Consider the following 17,050-nt stretch of genomic DNA (forward strand, 5'->3'; position numbering starts at 1 on the left):
TACTGTTTTGATAATTCTGAAACAAAATACATTTAATAAGGTTTACTTTTATAACAACATTATGAACTATGAAGATGAGCTGTATGGTTTAAATTTATATTACTGAATACTTTGTATTCCCAGTAATGAGTAAAAAGTGTTATTCCTTCTTTTGTTTTCATGTAAGCGCTGCAAAGCATCTTACAAAATACTTGCGCTAACAGGGCTCACTCTGGAAAAAAGTTTGGTTTAGCCAAATTTCAGAAATGTATAGTATTTCAGTGCGAGCTCTGGGTGAGCACCACATTTCGCCAAATTATCTATTAAATTAAAAACATTGCAGAAACTTGGTTATTCTTTTAACAAAATAGCAATTACTATATATGAAATTATTTCACCAGATTAAAATATAATTCGCCAGTTCTTTTTAAAATTCGCAATTGGTGAATTTGGTGAGTGCCAGAGCTAGCCGTGTATTTCTGTGAAAATCATTAAAATGTGGTTAATTTGAGGAATATTTTATTGGCCATTTTGTATAAAAATTAGCAATTGGCTAATTTAGCAATGTACAGGTTGAGCCCTGAATGCACATTCTAAAGTTAATGCAAAAACAGACACCTTTTTACATGACATAATTTTAATATTTTTAGCATGTACACTATTTACAAAACAAACAAACTACGTCACTATAATAATAATAAAATACATATCATTGTGTAACAGTAAACATTTTTAATATAAAATTGCTTTTGTATATTACACAATTTGATACATTTTATAACTGTTACATGTGTATATATATTTGATAAATTCTCTGAAAACAATTCTTGTATACATTTATTGTTGTTATTACTTGTAGAGTTGGTCATCACTGGTGTGTTCCTGTGGAAGCTTGTTTTAAATCTGTCAAATATCATCACATACCTGAAAACCAATGTATTCGGGAACATCATCGAGCTGTCATCACAACAGCGGATCTTGCTTGGTGTTCGTGAAAGTGGTAAGAATTTCTCAAGTGTTTCAGCCTTGAAATGTTTCATATATATATATATACAGTAGAATCTCATTGGCTCGAATGCCCAACAGTCGAACCTACCGGTATTCTCAAACCAAGAACAATGTCCCGATGTTTTTCTCTATTAAACTATTTTATTTTGGTGCTGATTGGTCGAATACCCCTGGGGTCGAACAGAAGCTTTCTCTCAAACCAGTTTATTGGTCCGAACTGTAAAATTAATTAAACATATTTAGCTCGAACGACTAAATCTATCCGAAGAAATAATGTTTTTAATTTATGTACAAATTTTTCATCGACCCTTCCACGTTAGTCACACAGTAAGTTATTATAAATTCGGAAGTGGAACGAATTAATCCTAGATCATATGCCGGATTATCATGTTGTTTATTTAGCACCTATCGGTAATTATCTTTCTAGTACAGACAATTGTACTACGATAATCGTTAGCTGAATGAACCTTACATGTAACACCAATCAATTGGTGAGCCTAGGCAGGCCTCGCCAGTTTACTTTAATCATTTTAATCGCTACTCTACAGAACAGAACAGGTAAAGGTCCCCTGCCTGTGCTTCATGCACTTTCATTTTGTCGCACTTTCATTATGTCGCAAAAGATTCTACAACAGCATAATAAAGAACGATTTTTTAAATTAATAAATATTTATAAATACAGATTAACAGTGTGGTTTGTATTTGTTTATTTAACGGTGATAAATAATAGTTACAAATATGTATCTCATCCGACATTTGACGACGACTTCGTTACTCATGAGTCAATCAGACCATCTCGCCCAAGCCAGTTTTACGGAAATATGCGAGGTGTTCCGATTGGTTTTTGTGTTACAGAAGCACCCGACAACGGCCGAATGCATGGTTCGAACTACTCAATGGATCGAACAGACTTTAATGCACCGACAGTGTTCGAGCCAATGAGATTCTACTGTATGTATGTGTGTGTGTGTATATATATATATATATATATATATATATATATTATATATATTATTATTTTTTTTTCATTGTGATAGTACATATGTATTTGGAATATTTAGCTAACTTTTCTGACTAAATATTTGGATCCACAGACATTGAGATAAAGTTTAGTTGGTCTATTCAAGATATTATACATATACTTTATGGGCTAGATCTGGGTGAGCAGAACATTTTGGTAAATTATGGATTAAACATCAAAAATGGCAGAAACCATAAAAAATTTCACCAACTGTTTCAAATTTGCATTTAGCGGAATCCAGAGTTAGCCTTGCTTTTTAAAGTAGGGGTCTTATTTTCTTAAATAAACAGCCCTGGCTTGGACAATAGAAGTGTTTTGCCTAATGTAAATAGTCTCTAAATCTGTTGCTATTAATGATCAGGTCGGGACTGTAAAATAAACATTCTGTACGTTTGCTAAAAGTTAAAACTGAGACTGACTTTGTAGTACAAAAACTGTAATGTATGCTTGTGAGGAAGTGCACATAAAAGACCACATTCTGCTTACCAAAAGGATTTGCTTGTGTAACAGCAGTGTGTTTCTTCTCTATCAATCAGTTATACTGTGCATGTATTTGAACTTGTGTTTGCAAACAACTGAAGATCTGTTCTCATCACACCACCAGACAAGGTGGTGTCGGGTTTTGGAAAAGAATGTGTTCACAAATGCTGATGAGAACAAAGTTTTAATGACACAGAATATGACAAACAAGTAGCCACTGATTGATAATTTTCCTTTAACGGTGTCCTTTTTGTCTCGCCTTTACAAAGTACAAAGGTGAGATATAGGTGTTACGTTTCAGGCAATGGCGATGGCATCAACTTTTACATTAAAAGTTTTGTGTCTAAATTAGTTTCTCACCAAATATAAGACCTATGTGAGGTAAATCTGGTTTATAATTTCATCTATGGATGTTCATCACAGTGTGCCAAAAAGGTTCATGGTAGATGAGACATTTAATTCCGTAGAATGTTTGTTTTTGTAATATTATTAATGTGATTTCAATTTTTTTTGGTTAGAAAAAGGTTTTCGGACGTCTCCTGTTAAACCTGCACCAGTGAGTGAGCCTTTTGAGAACATCGGCCTGTTTACTCTCGGCAGTCCGGTCTCCCCGGCACACACTAGTTACTCGAGCGACGGCTCCCACCACAGTCCCAGCTTCTACTCGCCCAGCCCATACGGAGTCGGCTACAGCTTCCTCGGCTCATCGCCTTCTACTTCACTAGACAGAGTACGTTTTATTCTCAGGTCTTATTCCGAGACAATTACAAAAAAGTTTGAAATATTTGAAAACATCAACAAATTCTATCTAAAATATTTATTATGAAAACCATAACACACTGACAATTTACCAGAACATTTTATTTCCTGTCATGCGCAGTCCACCGGATACGAAAAGAGAATAGTATAGTCAAGACAACAAGTTAGAATTTAAAAAAAGTTAATGTGTGAATTTCACTATTTGTAGAATATAATGAAATATTTTAAAATTTCGTATATTGTTTTTGTCAATGTCTGTCCTTGATTGTTAATAACAAACTGAACAGTTAAGCACATAATAATAAATAAACATTACAGATAACCATGTACTGCTCAGACGTTCATCAGTATTGTATACTCAAAACGGTTAATTATCACTGCGGATCGCCAGCACTGCATCAGTGATTCCAGGGTGGATAAATGCAGATTTCAACATTTCCTGGCGTGTTTTCAATTCTGCTATAACTTTCATAATCCACCTTGCATGAATTGGTTTTATCGCCGAAGTACGCATGTCGATCTTGATGTCTGTTACACCTTTGCCGTCTTTCATAGCCAAGGAAACCTGCTTTGAATACCATGTGGTGAACTCGGACTTCAGGGCGTCCTTAAGTGGTTTGTTCACACATACGTCTTGTGGCTGCAGGGCTTCAGTGCAGTTAGGCGGAACAAAGACCAGCTTGATATGCGCTTTCTTTAACTTGTCTTGAAAGGCTCGGTCTTGATGACATTTAAACATATCGAGTATGACCAGTGATTTCTGACGTTTGGGTAGTTTTTGTTCCTTCTTAACACGATTCACATACGGTATAATAAACTTGTCAGCGTATTCATTCATTGTTGCATTGGTTGACCAGTGGTTTTCTGAGTGTGTAGTATCCCAGTCAGTAGGGAATTTTGTGCCCTGGGGGTGGCAACGATCTGTCTTCCCATCGTAAATCAACTGCACTGGGAGCATGTCCCCACTCGGTGTCGAAGTAACAACAGCCGTTATCATGCGTTTATTGCTTAGTCCAGCAATTTCAATACGCTTTGATCCCTTCTGGTCCATGGTCCACACACCACACGGCACAAACTTCAAGCCAGTCTGGCCAAAGTTTATTATTAGTTCATCTGGAATGTCATACTGATTTACGTTTGTAGAAATTCTGTCTAGAAATTCACTTTTGATAGATTCAAAGTTCTGTGGTAAAGTTCTTGCACTTGTTGTTGCTTTGCATTTTGAAAACCCCATCCGATGTAAGAGGGAAGCTGCCCAGCTCTTCGTTAAAGATATTGAACCACCGTTTTCTGTCAGCAGTCCCGGGTTGCTGGCTTCAATGACTCTCTTGGCACCTATAGTTATAGAAGTGTTGACAACATCCCCAGCCTCACGGATGGCCTTCAGATAAATCTGGATTGTTTTATCAACTTCACCCAATAGCAGTGATCGCCCCCTGTTTTTTTTTGGCAAAGTTGTTTCTGTTACTTTAATATCTCTCTCTGTAGATAAAATATTCTGTCTGACGTTTAGCATACAACGTTTATGTCTGTCTCTGATACTTCGAACTGTCGATTCGCTGACTGGTTTATTCAGTTCTTTTGAGAATTGACGACTGCATCTTGCCACACCATGTTCAAGAGCATATTTCCCAATCTTAGCTGTCTGTTCGTCATCAAAGAAATTGTACTCGCGTTTTCATTTCCATGATTTAGGTGTACATATGGCTTTGTTTGCGGCATCGATATATGAAGATGGGATCTCGAGTTCGGGTCCTCTTGACAGCGATGGTAAAACCCCCATTGTTTTCGACCAATTTTTTCAACTAGCTCAACAGACTCATGTTGCAAGTTTGAAATGTAAAATGTGTATGTATTGCTTGTTTGCTACACTGGTATACAAAGCCAGCTTACTATACGAGTGAGTGAAACATGTCAAGCTCAGATTAAACATCAAACACTGCACAGACTGACTTCGAAAATATCTCACACAAATTGTAATTGGCTTTACACAAAATCAAAGACTGTGATTAGTTGTCTTGCGAATAGCATACAGGGTATCACAGTGGCCAGTTAGGCTACAGCTGAGTGCTCTATTGTTTAACTTTACATGTCGGTGATATCGAACATCTGGCAGCCGACATGAAACTTTAATCAACACTAACAAGTATTCTCACAACTGGACTTGCTAAAACTTGAAAATAAAATTACTTTCAATTTAGATTTGGCAAACGATGAAAATAAGAAACCTTGAAATGTTTTTATACCCCAAACCGGTTATACGGTATATGGTTTGGGTGGAATTTTTTTTTAACCCCCTCATCGTACCCTTTAAAACATATGCAAAAGCAAAAAAATTTGATTTTGTCAGACATAGTTTTGTCGACATGTTTTGTTTTATCATGGAGGGAGGCATTTATTTTATTTTTGTTGTTTATTTTAACAGACCTAAATCCTAATCTGTGAAATTTGGTTTATTGTTGTATCTATGGATGTTTATGAAAGATGTTAATGATCTGGATACAAGTTATGTAAAGCATAAATATATTTCAATAGCTTAATTAAAATGCAGCATTAAGACAGGACATCTTCTAACAATAACATCCTTTTTTTTAAATTTCAGTCTGCTAACATTAGTGGTGGTAACATACCATATGGGATGTCAAACCTATCATATGGGACTCCAAATCTATCATACGGGACACCGAACTTAACATATGGGACACCAAACTTATCGTATGGGAGTCCGAACCTGTCTTATGGGAGTCCGAACTTGTCTTATGGGACTTCGAAATTCGATATGAATGAACAGAGTGGATTGAGGTCTCGCGCTGGTTTCTCAAGCATAAAGAGTTCTCCAGGTAATACATACTGATGTTATGTTAAAAGTAAATATCTGTATTGTATGTGTGATATAAACAAATTGTATTTATATTTTCATGATGTAAAATGTTCCGAAAGTACTTATTTAACTTGTTTATTATCCTCTATATTGATTTACTTGAAATTCATATTAGCTTTATGATGATAAGTGCACACACAATTGTGACTGTATACCTTAGAATGTGTTGCCATCAGAGGAGACACTAATCTTCAGTGATAAATTCAATAGAAAAAGCATTGTCAAAAAGATTATTATTTTTATCTTTTTGTTTTCATGAAGTGGAGTTTAGTCATTTGAATTTCAAGTTTGTAATGTTGATCAGACCATTTTAGTATAGTTTATTCCTCAATATGCATTTTCACATGGGATCTGTTGTCAAGACTTGTAACTAATGAAAATATACATTTGGTAATGTATGGTAAATAATGAATTTATGTTTTCAATTTCCCTTACCCGACAGAGGACAACATCACTGATATGTACCATCTGAGTCAATACCTTCGAGAGCAACAAGACAAAGAAAGGAGGAGTATGCAAGGTATGCATTATCATTTTTAAAATTAGATCATTTTATTTTTTGTCTGTCTTTGACAAAGCTGGAAGGTGTTACTTTTGGTGAAGATGTCAACTTATGTGTTGATAACTCCATTTGTTGAATTATTATTTTTTTCTTCTTTAAATTAAATTAACTCCATTCATTTGTGTGGGTTTTTTTGTTCTTTACATCAGACATATTTGCATTAAGTGTGACATTTAAATTCAAGGAATTCCGGTTCTCACAAAGTCGACCTTGAAATAGTTTTATTGTTTTAAGGATTTGTAACCTGACACATTGCTTCTGTGCAATGGGGGTTTAGTTTCTTTTGACTAACATTTTAAACTTTGACTACAATTATTTTTAGCATCTCCTGAAAACCTGAGTGGTGGATCTCCTTCATTCTGGAGTTACGGGGTAAGCCCGATGGACTGCAGTAATGTTCTGAAGAAATATCAGTACCAAGTGGCAGCCTTCTCTCCACAGTCCCTTGTCACCAAAAGCAGTCACAGTGATCTGTCCATGCTGACAGGCAGTGAAGAAGTGGGTATACTGATGGAAAGAAATTAGGGATCACGTAAATACTAACAGCATTGACTGTAACAAAAAACACATTTACATTATCAGGAAGTTAACTGTGTTAATGGTAGTCATTCCCACATTACATCTCTGTAATTTATGCAGTTAAAACTACTTAAATTAGTAGTGAATTAAATTTTGTCTCAAATTCTACTGTTACTTTATTTTTTTTCATCAGTAAATTTTTTAATTTTGCTATCTTTCCCATCTAAATTAAAATAATATGAATTTGTAGCTGAGTCATGTCGGTATGTAATGCTCGTTAATTTGTGATGCTGATCTAGATGTGCCCCAAAAATGTTTTCAATTAACTATATTACAGGCATCTTTTATTAAACTGTGTCTGAGACCTCGCCATTTAAGGGGAGCTATCACTCTCTCACCATCACTCCCCTGAGACTAGTTCAAGGAGAGTAATTTTTATCTCCCTTTAGTGTGTAAATTTATATGGTATGGTATCAGTGTGGTAAAAACTTAAATGGCTCCACATAATCTATGCAATTAATCACTCCCCTCAATTTTTTTTTACATCAAAGTCTGATTTCTTGAAATGTCAGTAATCGCAGACCTCAAACTTAATTGACTGACTCCCTCAACTTAAATATATTTGCCGAATATCAACTGATATACTTTGAAGTTTTTGTGTGTATTCTGGTGAAATAGACTGAAACAATGCTGGTGCAGATAATAAAAATGGTTCAAGTTCACACTCGTAAATTTGACAAGTATAAATTGTAACTAAAGTGAGGTATTATAAAGTTATGTTTTGTTTATTTGATTATTGTTTTTCATATTTAGGTTTGGAACAAACTGGGTGTAACAGAGGACAACTTGTACTTGTGGACAGAAAGACTGAGAAAAGTGAGTAGCCAACATTAAAGGCACACTGTCACAGATTTAACGACCTTATTTCTCTAAAAATTGATAATTGCATCACATTAACTGAACCATGATGGCGTGAAATCCATGTCATCCCTCTCAGCAATTTTAGTTTTTGAATTATGGACCATTGCCATAATTCAATTATTTTTACAAAATATTAATAAATGGAGTATGGTGGTTATGAAGATGGTTGAATAAAGTACATTTAGGGACAAATCAAAATTATTTTTGTTTAGGTAATACTTTGTTAGACCATTAAATAGGTCAGTGGTCTGTGACAATATGCCTTTAAAGCTGCTGATTTCTGATTCTAATTTTTAGGCAGTGTCAGATATTTTCAGCTATTTCTGGGCCCATATGTTCGAAGCTATCTTAGTGTTAACAATATTGTAAAACTGCCGGGTTCTATGATGTGTGTTTTCAGTGACGCCATAGCCTCTGATGACCGGCCTCGGTGGCATCATGGTTAGGCCATCGGTCTACAGGCTGGAAGGTACTGGGTTTGGATCCCAGTCGAGGCATGGGATTTTTAATCCAGATACCGACTCCAAACCCTGAGTGAGTGCTCTGCAAGGCTCAATGGGTGGGTGTAAACCACTTGCACCGACCAGTGATCCATAACGGGTTCAACAAAGGCCATGGTTTGTGCTATCCTGTCTGTGGGAAGCGCAAATAAAAGATCCCTTGCTGCTAATCGGAAGAGTAGCCCATGTAGTGGCGACAGCAGGTTTCCTCTCAAAATCTGTGTGGTCCTTAACCATATGTCTGACGCCATATAACCGTAGATAAAATGTGTTGAGTGCGTCGTTAACTCAAAGATTTCTTTCTTTCTTTCTTTCTTTCATTAAAAATACACAAAAACTAATTGAAATAAACATTAATGTAATTTATGTGCTTGCTTTAATACATGAATGGCAAAAGATATAAAAGGCATATTTTATTAATTAATAATACCTTTTTGGGTGTTTTATAAAGGCAATTTTAGAATTAATTACTGAAAAAGGCTTGCTTAATCTCAGGGCTGCAGCATGGTGCTGATTACGGCAAGATGGTGCTAGACTATTGAGGCATGGTGCTGCACCATGCTAAAACAAGCTAGGGAAAACACTAGTGTGTAATATCTCCATATTATTGCAATATAGATACATCACCATAGCTAGCTCTGGGTGAGCAAAACAATTTGCCATATGTAACATCCACTGTAATTTTTCAACAAAATAACAATTATTACATGAAAAGTTTTCGCCAAATCAAAATAAAATTTGCCATTTGTTTCTAAAATTTGCAATTAACGAATTTGGCAAGTGTTAGAGCTAGCCCTGGATCACTGACCTAAAGGTCAGCTTAACTAAAACATTGCTGTGACCTGATGATCTCATAAAAATTACTGATTTTTATTTTTATTCCAGCAATATATTATACTACTTACAGAAATTCTTATTTTTCTTTCAATAATAATTATTTAAATACAAGTGATTTTTGTATGTTAAATCAGTACTCTACATGTGGTATATTAAGACCTAGGTATCACCCTGGCTGGCAAATGACCAAAAAAACCAAAAAAAACTCCTTGAAAATTAATTTTATGGGATTTATATAGAATTTCATCTTCAAAAATTCAATTTACAATTTATTTGATTTGAAGTTATTTTATTTTTTTAAATTAAAGAAAAAATTAAAATCTAATTTATGAGGTACATAATGTTTTTTTTGTTTTTTTAGTGGCTTAGTCTAACAGTTATATCACGGTTGTCTAAAGAAATTGATGAAATCAACAAAGAACTTGAAAGGATTGGCTGTGAAGATATGCAGGTTGGAGGCAAGTTAATGGATATATTGACAAATCATCTTCTCTTTTGTGTTCATTTCTTTTAAAAACAATTGAAAAATTAAATTATTCAGAATAAATCTTTTTGTGGTGTGGGTTGCAGCACAGTGATACATCCCACCGCACAAAATATAAAAAAGAAAGGAAGATCATTGAAGAAAATTATATAAACCACAATATCTCGGGGGCGGGACGTAGCTCGTTGGTACAACGCATGACTGATGTGTAATCAATTCTGGTGGGTGGGCCCATAGGGCTATTTCTCGTTCCAGCCAGTGCTCCACAATTGGTATAACAAAGGCCATGGTATATACTATCCTGTCTGTGATGGTGCATATAAAAAGATCCCTTGCTCTTAATCGAAAAAAGTAACCCATAAAGTGGCGACAGCGGGTTTCCTCTCAATATCTGTGTGGTCCTTAACCATATGTCTGACACCATATAACCGTAAATAAAATGTGTTGAGTGCGTCGTTAAATAAAATATTTCCTTCCTTCCTTTTTTCGCAACGATATCTGGATATCATGACAGAATAATATAAATATTGCATTACATAAAATATGTAGTGTTAAGAAGATTTTATGACAGTGCATCATGTGTAGTATGGTTTCACAGGCTTGACACTATATGGCAAACAGTCAACTAATTCTGTTCATATTGATACTTGCTATGGTTTTGTGTTAATACCTTCTTCTTTTTTCAGAGGTGAGCATATCTACACTGAAACAACTGGCACTAACAAAGGGAGCCTGCATCCCGTCTTTGAACACCATCGTGCCATACCTGGATTTATCGGCCAATCAGGAATACGTTGTGAGACGAATTAAAGGTGAGATGCCTTGATTTGTTTTTTTTATTGATTTGGGGTTTTTTGTGGGTTTTTTTAATTTCATTTGTAATAGATTTAGGGAATGAAGTCAAGTATGTATTCTAGTTTTGTTTCTGTCGGATATAATTTAGTCTAGTGGTAGATTGTCTGCCTGGTATGTGCGGTAGTATGCTCTGCAGGGCTCAAACATAAGAATTTGTTGCCTATGGTAATTTAGTTTTTTAAGTTTGTCTTGTTCAATGACGCCACTAGAGCACATTGATTTATTAATCATCGGCTTTTGGATGTCAAACATTTGGTAATTTTGACATATAGTCGTTGAATGGAAAACGTCTACATTTTTCCATCAGTAGAAAGGGATCCTTTATATGCAATCTAATTAAAATTAGCTCCACTATTACATGTGGATCTAACGGCAACCCATTGGAGCTCATGTCCAGTTGACCTTTCATTCGACAAATCAAAACCTTACTTGCAAAATCATGCCAGTGATTTGAAAAGAATTTGAAAACATTTGGGATTATGCTGAGGGTATACGAAATAATTCAGACCCAGTAGAGCTAATTTTAATCAGATTGCTTTATATGCACCATCTCACAGACAGGATAACACATACCATGGCCTTTGATATACCAGTCGTGGGGCACTGGCTGGGACGAGAAATAGCCCAATAGGCCCACCGACGGGAATCGATCCCAGACCGACTGTGCATGAAATTACATCCCGCCCCAGGCAATTTTAAAACGTTTTTACTGCAGGCAAAATGCTCACCTATAGCACAACAAACACAAAATGGATTATCTCTTTTAACAGACAGCATGAATTTTTATCCAGTTTCAAAACACTCTTTATCAGTAAAGCTTGTGACCTTTGGCAATTCATATTGCAACCACAGCAATTTTTCATTTTTGGTGTCACTGTTAAGTTCTGAATCCTGCTCCGAAGTTTTTCCCATTCCAATTATTTGTTTGTAAGTTAAGAAAATATAATATTAAAAGATAATGTTCTTTCTTTTTAATTGACATAATATATAAAAGTGAAAATGTGTCTTTGTTTTACACTCTTATTAGCAAAAGCTCTGTATTCTGATTTAAAATACTGTCTTGTGTTGTGTGTAAAATACATTGCAAAGCAATTATTTTTTCAGGACACAATTATGAAAATTTACTTCCAAATTGTGTAGTGTTTCCTATTAAATCTGTGTATTTCCACGAAACTTTTATTTACATGAATGTATTTGACTGATGCTGTTCCAGTGAGCACAATGTCAGTGCTGTAATGTAATGTACTGATAGACGCTGAATTTGTGTATTCCAGAGCTGGGTACTGGAAGCATGTCGGAGTTTACCTGGAATAGTGGCGGTCAGTATGGTAAGCGGTGGGAGGAACACCTGCCCACTGATGCTGCAGTAAGTCAGATTAATCGTCTTGAGGGTGTTTTGTGTTCAGAAAGCTAGTTTTATATGCCAGTCTATGATGGATCGTATTATGGTATGGCGTTGTCCGTCCGTATGTCCGTCCATCTGTTAACGTTTTCTTGTCCGGACCATATCCTGCATACAGATGCATAGAGGACCATCAAACCTCAAATGTAGGAAAAACTTGGGATAGCGGTGTGTTTTGTACTATTACTAGGTCACTATGACCTACTTTTCACGGTCTACTGCTCATAACAGTAAATCCTTGTCTAGACTATATCTTGCATACAGATGTCTACAGGACCATCGCACCTCACATGTAGGAACAATTTGGAATGGATGTGTGTCGCATACTATTACTAGGTCACTGTGACCTACTTTTCATGGTCTACTGTACATAAAAGTAAATCCTTTTCTGGACCATATGCCTACAGGACCATCAAACCTCACTTATAGGAACAATTTGGAATGTTGGTGAGTCACAATTACAAGGTCACTGTGATACAAATAACGGGTGTATCATGTATCTCACCGGTACTTGTTATATTTTGTGGCAACAAAATTTGTCTTTATCAGTTAAAGAATGTATATTGTATGACAGGTTTCCTCCCATCAATGTCATTGCCAAAAATCTTTGGGGTCAAATTAAAATTTGAAATTGAAGCAAAAAGAAAATCCCAGATTTATATTATACTTTGTGTCATTACTCTGTAGTTGTATTGTGGCATCAAGTTTGTTTGTTTGGGTTTATTTTTATTTTGTGTGGGTTTTTTAATTTATTTGGAGTTTTTTGGGGGGGTTTTGAGAGGGGAGGTGGGGTTTGGTGTAATGTTTAAACATTTTCAAGAACCTGATATTGGACATTAATGTTTTCTGTTATAAAACAGATTTCTGCTTTTTAAATATTTCGTTACCGATTTTTATTTTCCGCTTGTAATAATTTTTAACGAGAGGTCATTCAGAGCACTTAATTTATGGTACTAGAGAAAACAAAATTCACCAGGATATACCAAAAATAGCCGAATATTACAATTGAACTTCTTGACTATCCTGTATTGTGATTGGCCTATGGTTTCCAATAGACAAATAGACCAATGACTCACTGCGTAACAAGTTGGCAAACAGTTTGCCTTTTGCAAAAATGGTGTCCTGTGTTGTTACAGCCCCTCCCCCCAACCCCAAACTGGAAAGCCATCGCTCTCAGTCCGCATTAACATCGCTATGTCTGAATAAAATAATTTTTTCTTTTGGTAGGGTGAACGGGGGCAGGTTAACTTGCCCCAAAACCAACTCTCCCCCAATGTGGTTGGTCAACTTGCCCCACACTGTTTTGTCAACTCATTACCAATTTAAAAAATTAATATACCAACATTTTAAGCAATAATATGCATTAAATATTGTTGTCTGATCATTCCTTTAAGGAAAATAAGGCACAAACTCACGAACATCGTTAAAATAGGCTTGACAGTTCATTGTAATATATTATTATTTATCCGATATTAAGATCTCCCCAATATAAAATCATTTAATAAGTGGTTGTAATAGCAGAGTTTCACTGTAATATTAATAAATAAAATGACACCAAAGTTGTAGACGTCCATTTTTACTTTCGTCACAATTATTTACGGACAGTAAAGTTTGGGGCGAGTTGTCCAAACACTGGCGAATTTGTAGGGGGCGAGTTGGGTTTGGGGCGAGTTGACCAGCATTCGGGTGCACAAATCATGTCTGTAATATGTTATGGATACCTTTTTTGTTATAATTTTAGCTTGTTATCACACTGCATTGCATGTGTTACTGATGTATCTTGAAGATACATTGTATTTTAACTGTTAAAAGGACAGGGCCTCGTAAGTTAGCAAACTTGTGCTCGATCCTTTTTGTTTTTTGTGCAGTAAAATATGTTTTCAATCAAACTGTCTGTTACAGCTGGTGATGCACTGTATGTGTACATACCTCGACATGCGGCTACCCGCCCATCCGAAGTACCCAGATGGGAAAACATTTACAACTCAGCACTTCCTGAAAACTCCAGACAAGCCAAGTAGGTCATATATATATATATAGCTATTCTTAGTAAGAGCCTCAACATTTTATTTTGCGAACTTTATTATTGGGTATAGATTGTAATTGAGGCTGAATTAGACCATTTACCACCCTACATTTAATCTTTTAGCATATTTATTTTTATAACCATTTGATGCATACATTAATGAAACCTAATATTTTGTATTACCACTAAATATTAATTTTGGAAGTGGGAAATGTGTTAAAATAGTATACTCTCCGACACAGCTGTATTGCATAAGATGACATAAGGACAGGTGCATATGTGCTATCTAACAGGGAAAGCTGTGAGTACTATGCCCCCACCCACCCACCCCCACACACACTTTTCTTTGTTGTTGTGCTCAGAATGATGGAAATGTTGTATTTGAAAACCTGAATTTTAAAATGCTCTCAGAAGAGCATGTCCCAAACCCCCTCTGACAGTTGTGGGGCCTAATTCACAAAGCTCTCATACGCTCTGATAGACAACAAAGCATCCTCTTTGCAAGTCTTTTTGCATTGCACTGCGATATCGCAAAGTTGCGAGAGTTTAGTGAATTGGGTCCCTGGGTGTTTTTTTGTCCCTTGCATTTCCCTCATCCAGGCCATTGGACTGATAGTGGCCCACCCCTACTTTCTAAGTGCACTGACAGTAGTATCCCTCACCCTAATTTGAAATACACTCCATGGGCCTTGAGGTGTTGTCTTTGTTGCTATAGTTAAAATACGCCGAGGTATGGTTAAGCGAAATATTCCTTTGATGTTTCCTTTGTTAGTATATAGGTTTTTTGTTTTTAGATTTGGAAAAGAAGGATAACATGTTTCTGTACCAGACCAGTATCAATTCACCTCATTTCCAAGTTGTTATTGGCCAAGAAGTCCTGAACCTTCCTAAGGTGAGAACCGAATGTATTAGTGTTTCCAGGGTTTCATTTTAACAGTGACTAGGTAACATAGTTTAAAACTCTGCAGGCGTAGATCCAGGAGGGTGTTTGGATTGTTTCCACTCTACCCCTTTAACTCTGAAGATGTTCCAGATATCTTTTCTTAATGGATGAATATGAAATTATATGAATTAAGTGTGAAATTTTGTGGTTAGCTGGGCATTTCTTGGGAAAACATGTTATATAAAATTGATGTTCTGTGCATGGTTTGTTTAAAAGAGGAATTTTGCACCAATGAAGTGTGTTATTAGGTAGCTCTTGCTTTTCCTTTTCAGGGAAGAAACAATATGTTTCATTCCATACTGCTGTTTTTCTACTATATCAAAGAGAAGCAAGCAGGCATGCTTGGGTGAGTGTTTAATCATTTGTAAACTACAGTCCTAAATTAGTAAAACAAGAAAGCACTGTCTTTGTCATCTGTACTAAAGAAGACATTTGTTTAGTAGTTACTGTTTATCAGTGAAAATATAATGCTTTGCTTTATAGTACCGTATATCTTCACCTGTAAGTCGATCTCGGCTATAAGTCGAGTCCCTAATTTCAAGCCCTGAAAATGTATTTTTTTATTGACCCGTTTATAAGTCGACCCATGAAAAACGAACTTATAAATATTGAAGTATTTCTTATTTTCAGCACATAAGAACAATAATATACAATATTTGAACAAAAGAAAATTATTTTAAAAACTTCAGTTTTTACTGTACGTTTTGTACATCGCAATCAAACTACATAGCATCAAAACGAAACATTCCCTTAGTAGATAGTGAAAGCTGTTTGACTGTCACCGTATAGCACTGTACAGCATGGTTTTGTGCACAGACAACAACTTTATTTATAAACACTGACAACAGATCACTACGATAAAACTGAAAGTATCAGTTAATCACATGTTTTGCCGCCATATTAATACATGTAAGGAGGACAACTCTGGAAAGTACACTGGTTTTGTACCAAATGATGTATGTCCCTATTGCTCTAGTGAACTGTAGAGATTAGTCTAATCTGTTTTAAGGGAAAGCTCAGTAATATTCATGAAGTTAATCACTGACAAAACATTGTTTGAACAACCATTAATGCCAGTGACCAGATTTCAAAATAAACTCAGGCAACAGGTAGTTAGTATTGTTTACATTTTTGCTGTTAGTGACGACTGTTATTTTAACTAAGTGGAATGTTCTCTTGGCATGTGAGTGATATCGCACGCCTTTTTGCATAACCGAAACCGTTCTAATGCCCAAAAATACATATTTGAGTATAAATACAGGGATACTTCAACAATAAAACTTGTAAAATAATCCCCAAAACGGTAATATTTTTTGGTGAAATTTTTTTACCCTCTTATAAGTCGACCCCCCGAGTTATAAAATAATTTTTGGGTGAAAAAAAATCGACGATATACGGTATATGAAATTGTTTCAAAAATATAATGAATTCAGACTCTAAATCTTGAAAATAATCATAGTATTATTGCACTGGGGTAGATTTACACTAAAAAGTGTATATTTATATCAGTGCATATAAGTACATGTAATTGCAATTTAAAAGTTTATACCGTGAAAATAATGAAATATAGTACTGTAGTATATGTGCACAAACAACAACATGTTGCATTTCAAATGTACTTTGTTTTCATTCTTATAGGTAACATAGAACTTTATTGACAAAACACAATGCTTGTATGTTATTTGTGTACATAGTTTTGAAGGCCATTCAGGTTTAAAAAAAATATATATATACACACATATATATATATATATATATACTGAACAAAAAAAGAAACTTCCGATTTGTACATATAGTATTTGTTGTGTTAAAGAATTCATTGTGTAATGAAATTATATAGGTAGTATTAGCCTTGAGCTGTATTATCAGGATT

At 35.3% G+C, this 17,050-nt stretch overlaps 1 protein-coding gene across 1 annotated transcript in view; it reads left to right on the top strand.

Annotated features, from left to right (window-relative positions):
• LOC121369023 (transmembrane protein 209-like) overlaps positions 1-17,050 on the top strand; it is a 28,836-nt gene that overhangs the window by 8,696 nt on the left and 3,090 nt on the right. Inside the window, exons 4-15 of the mRNA XM_041493829.1 lie at positions 839-979; positions 3,007-3,218; positions 5,850-6,087; positions 6,571-6,648; positions 7,013-7,188; positions 8,023-8,085; positions 9,829-9,925; positions 10,638-10,763; positions 12,081-12,172; positions 14,111-14,225; positions 15,029-15,126; positions 15,450-15,523. Of these exons, the coding sequence (XP_041349763.1) occupies positions 839-979; positions 3,007-3,218; positions 5,850-6,087; positions 6,571-6,648; positions 7,013-7,188; positions 8,023-8,085; positions 9,829-9,925; positions 10,638-10,763; positions 12,081-12,172; positions 14,111-14,225; positions 15,029-15,126; positions 15,450-15,523 (1,510 nt within the window). The remainder of the gene's footprint in view (positions 1-838; positions 980-3,006; positions 3,219-5,849; positions 6,088-6,570; positions 6,649-7,012; positions 7,189-8,022; positions 8,086-9,828; positions 9,926-10,637; positions 10,764-12,080; positions 12,173-14,110; positions 14,226-15,028; positions 15,127-15,449; positions 15,524-17,050) is intronic.

Source organism: Gigantopelta aegis, chromosome 3 (genome assembly GCF_016097555.1).
Source record: "Gigantopelta aegis isolate Gae_Host chromosome 3, Gae_host_genome, whole genome shotgun sequence".
Classification (NCBI taxonomy): Eukaryota; Metazoa; Mollusca; class Gastropoda; order Neomphalida; family Peltospiridae; genus Gigantopelta; species Gigantopelta aegis.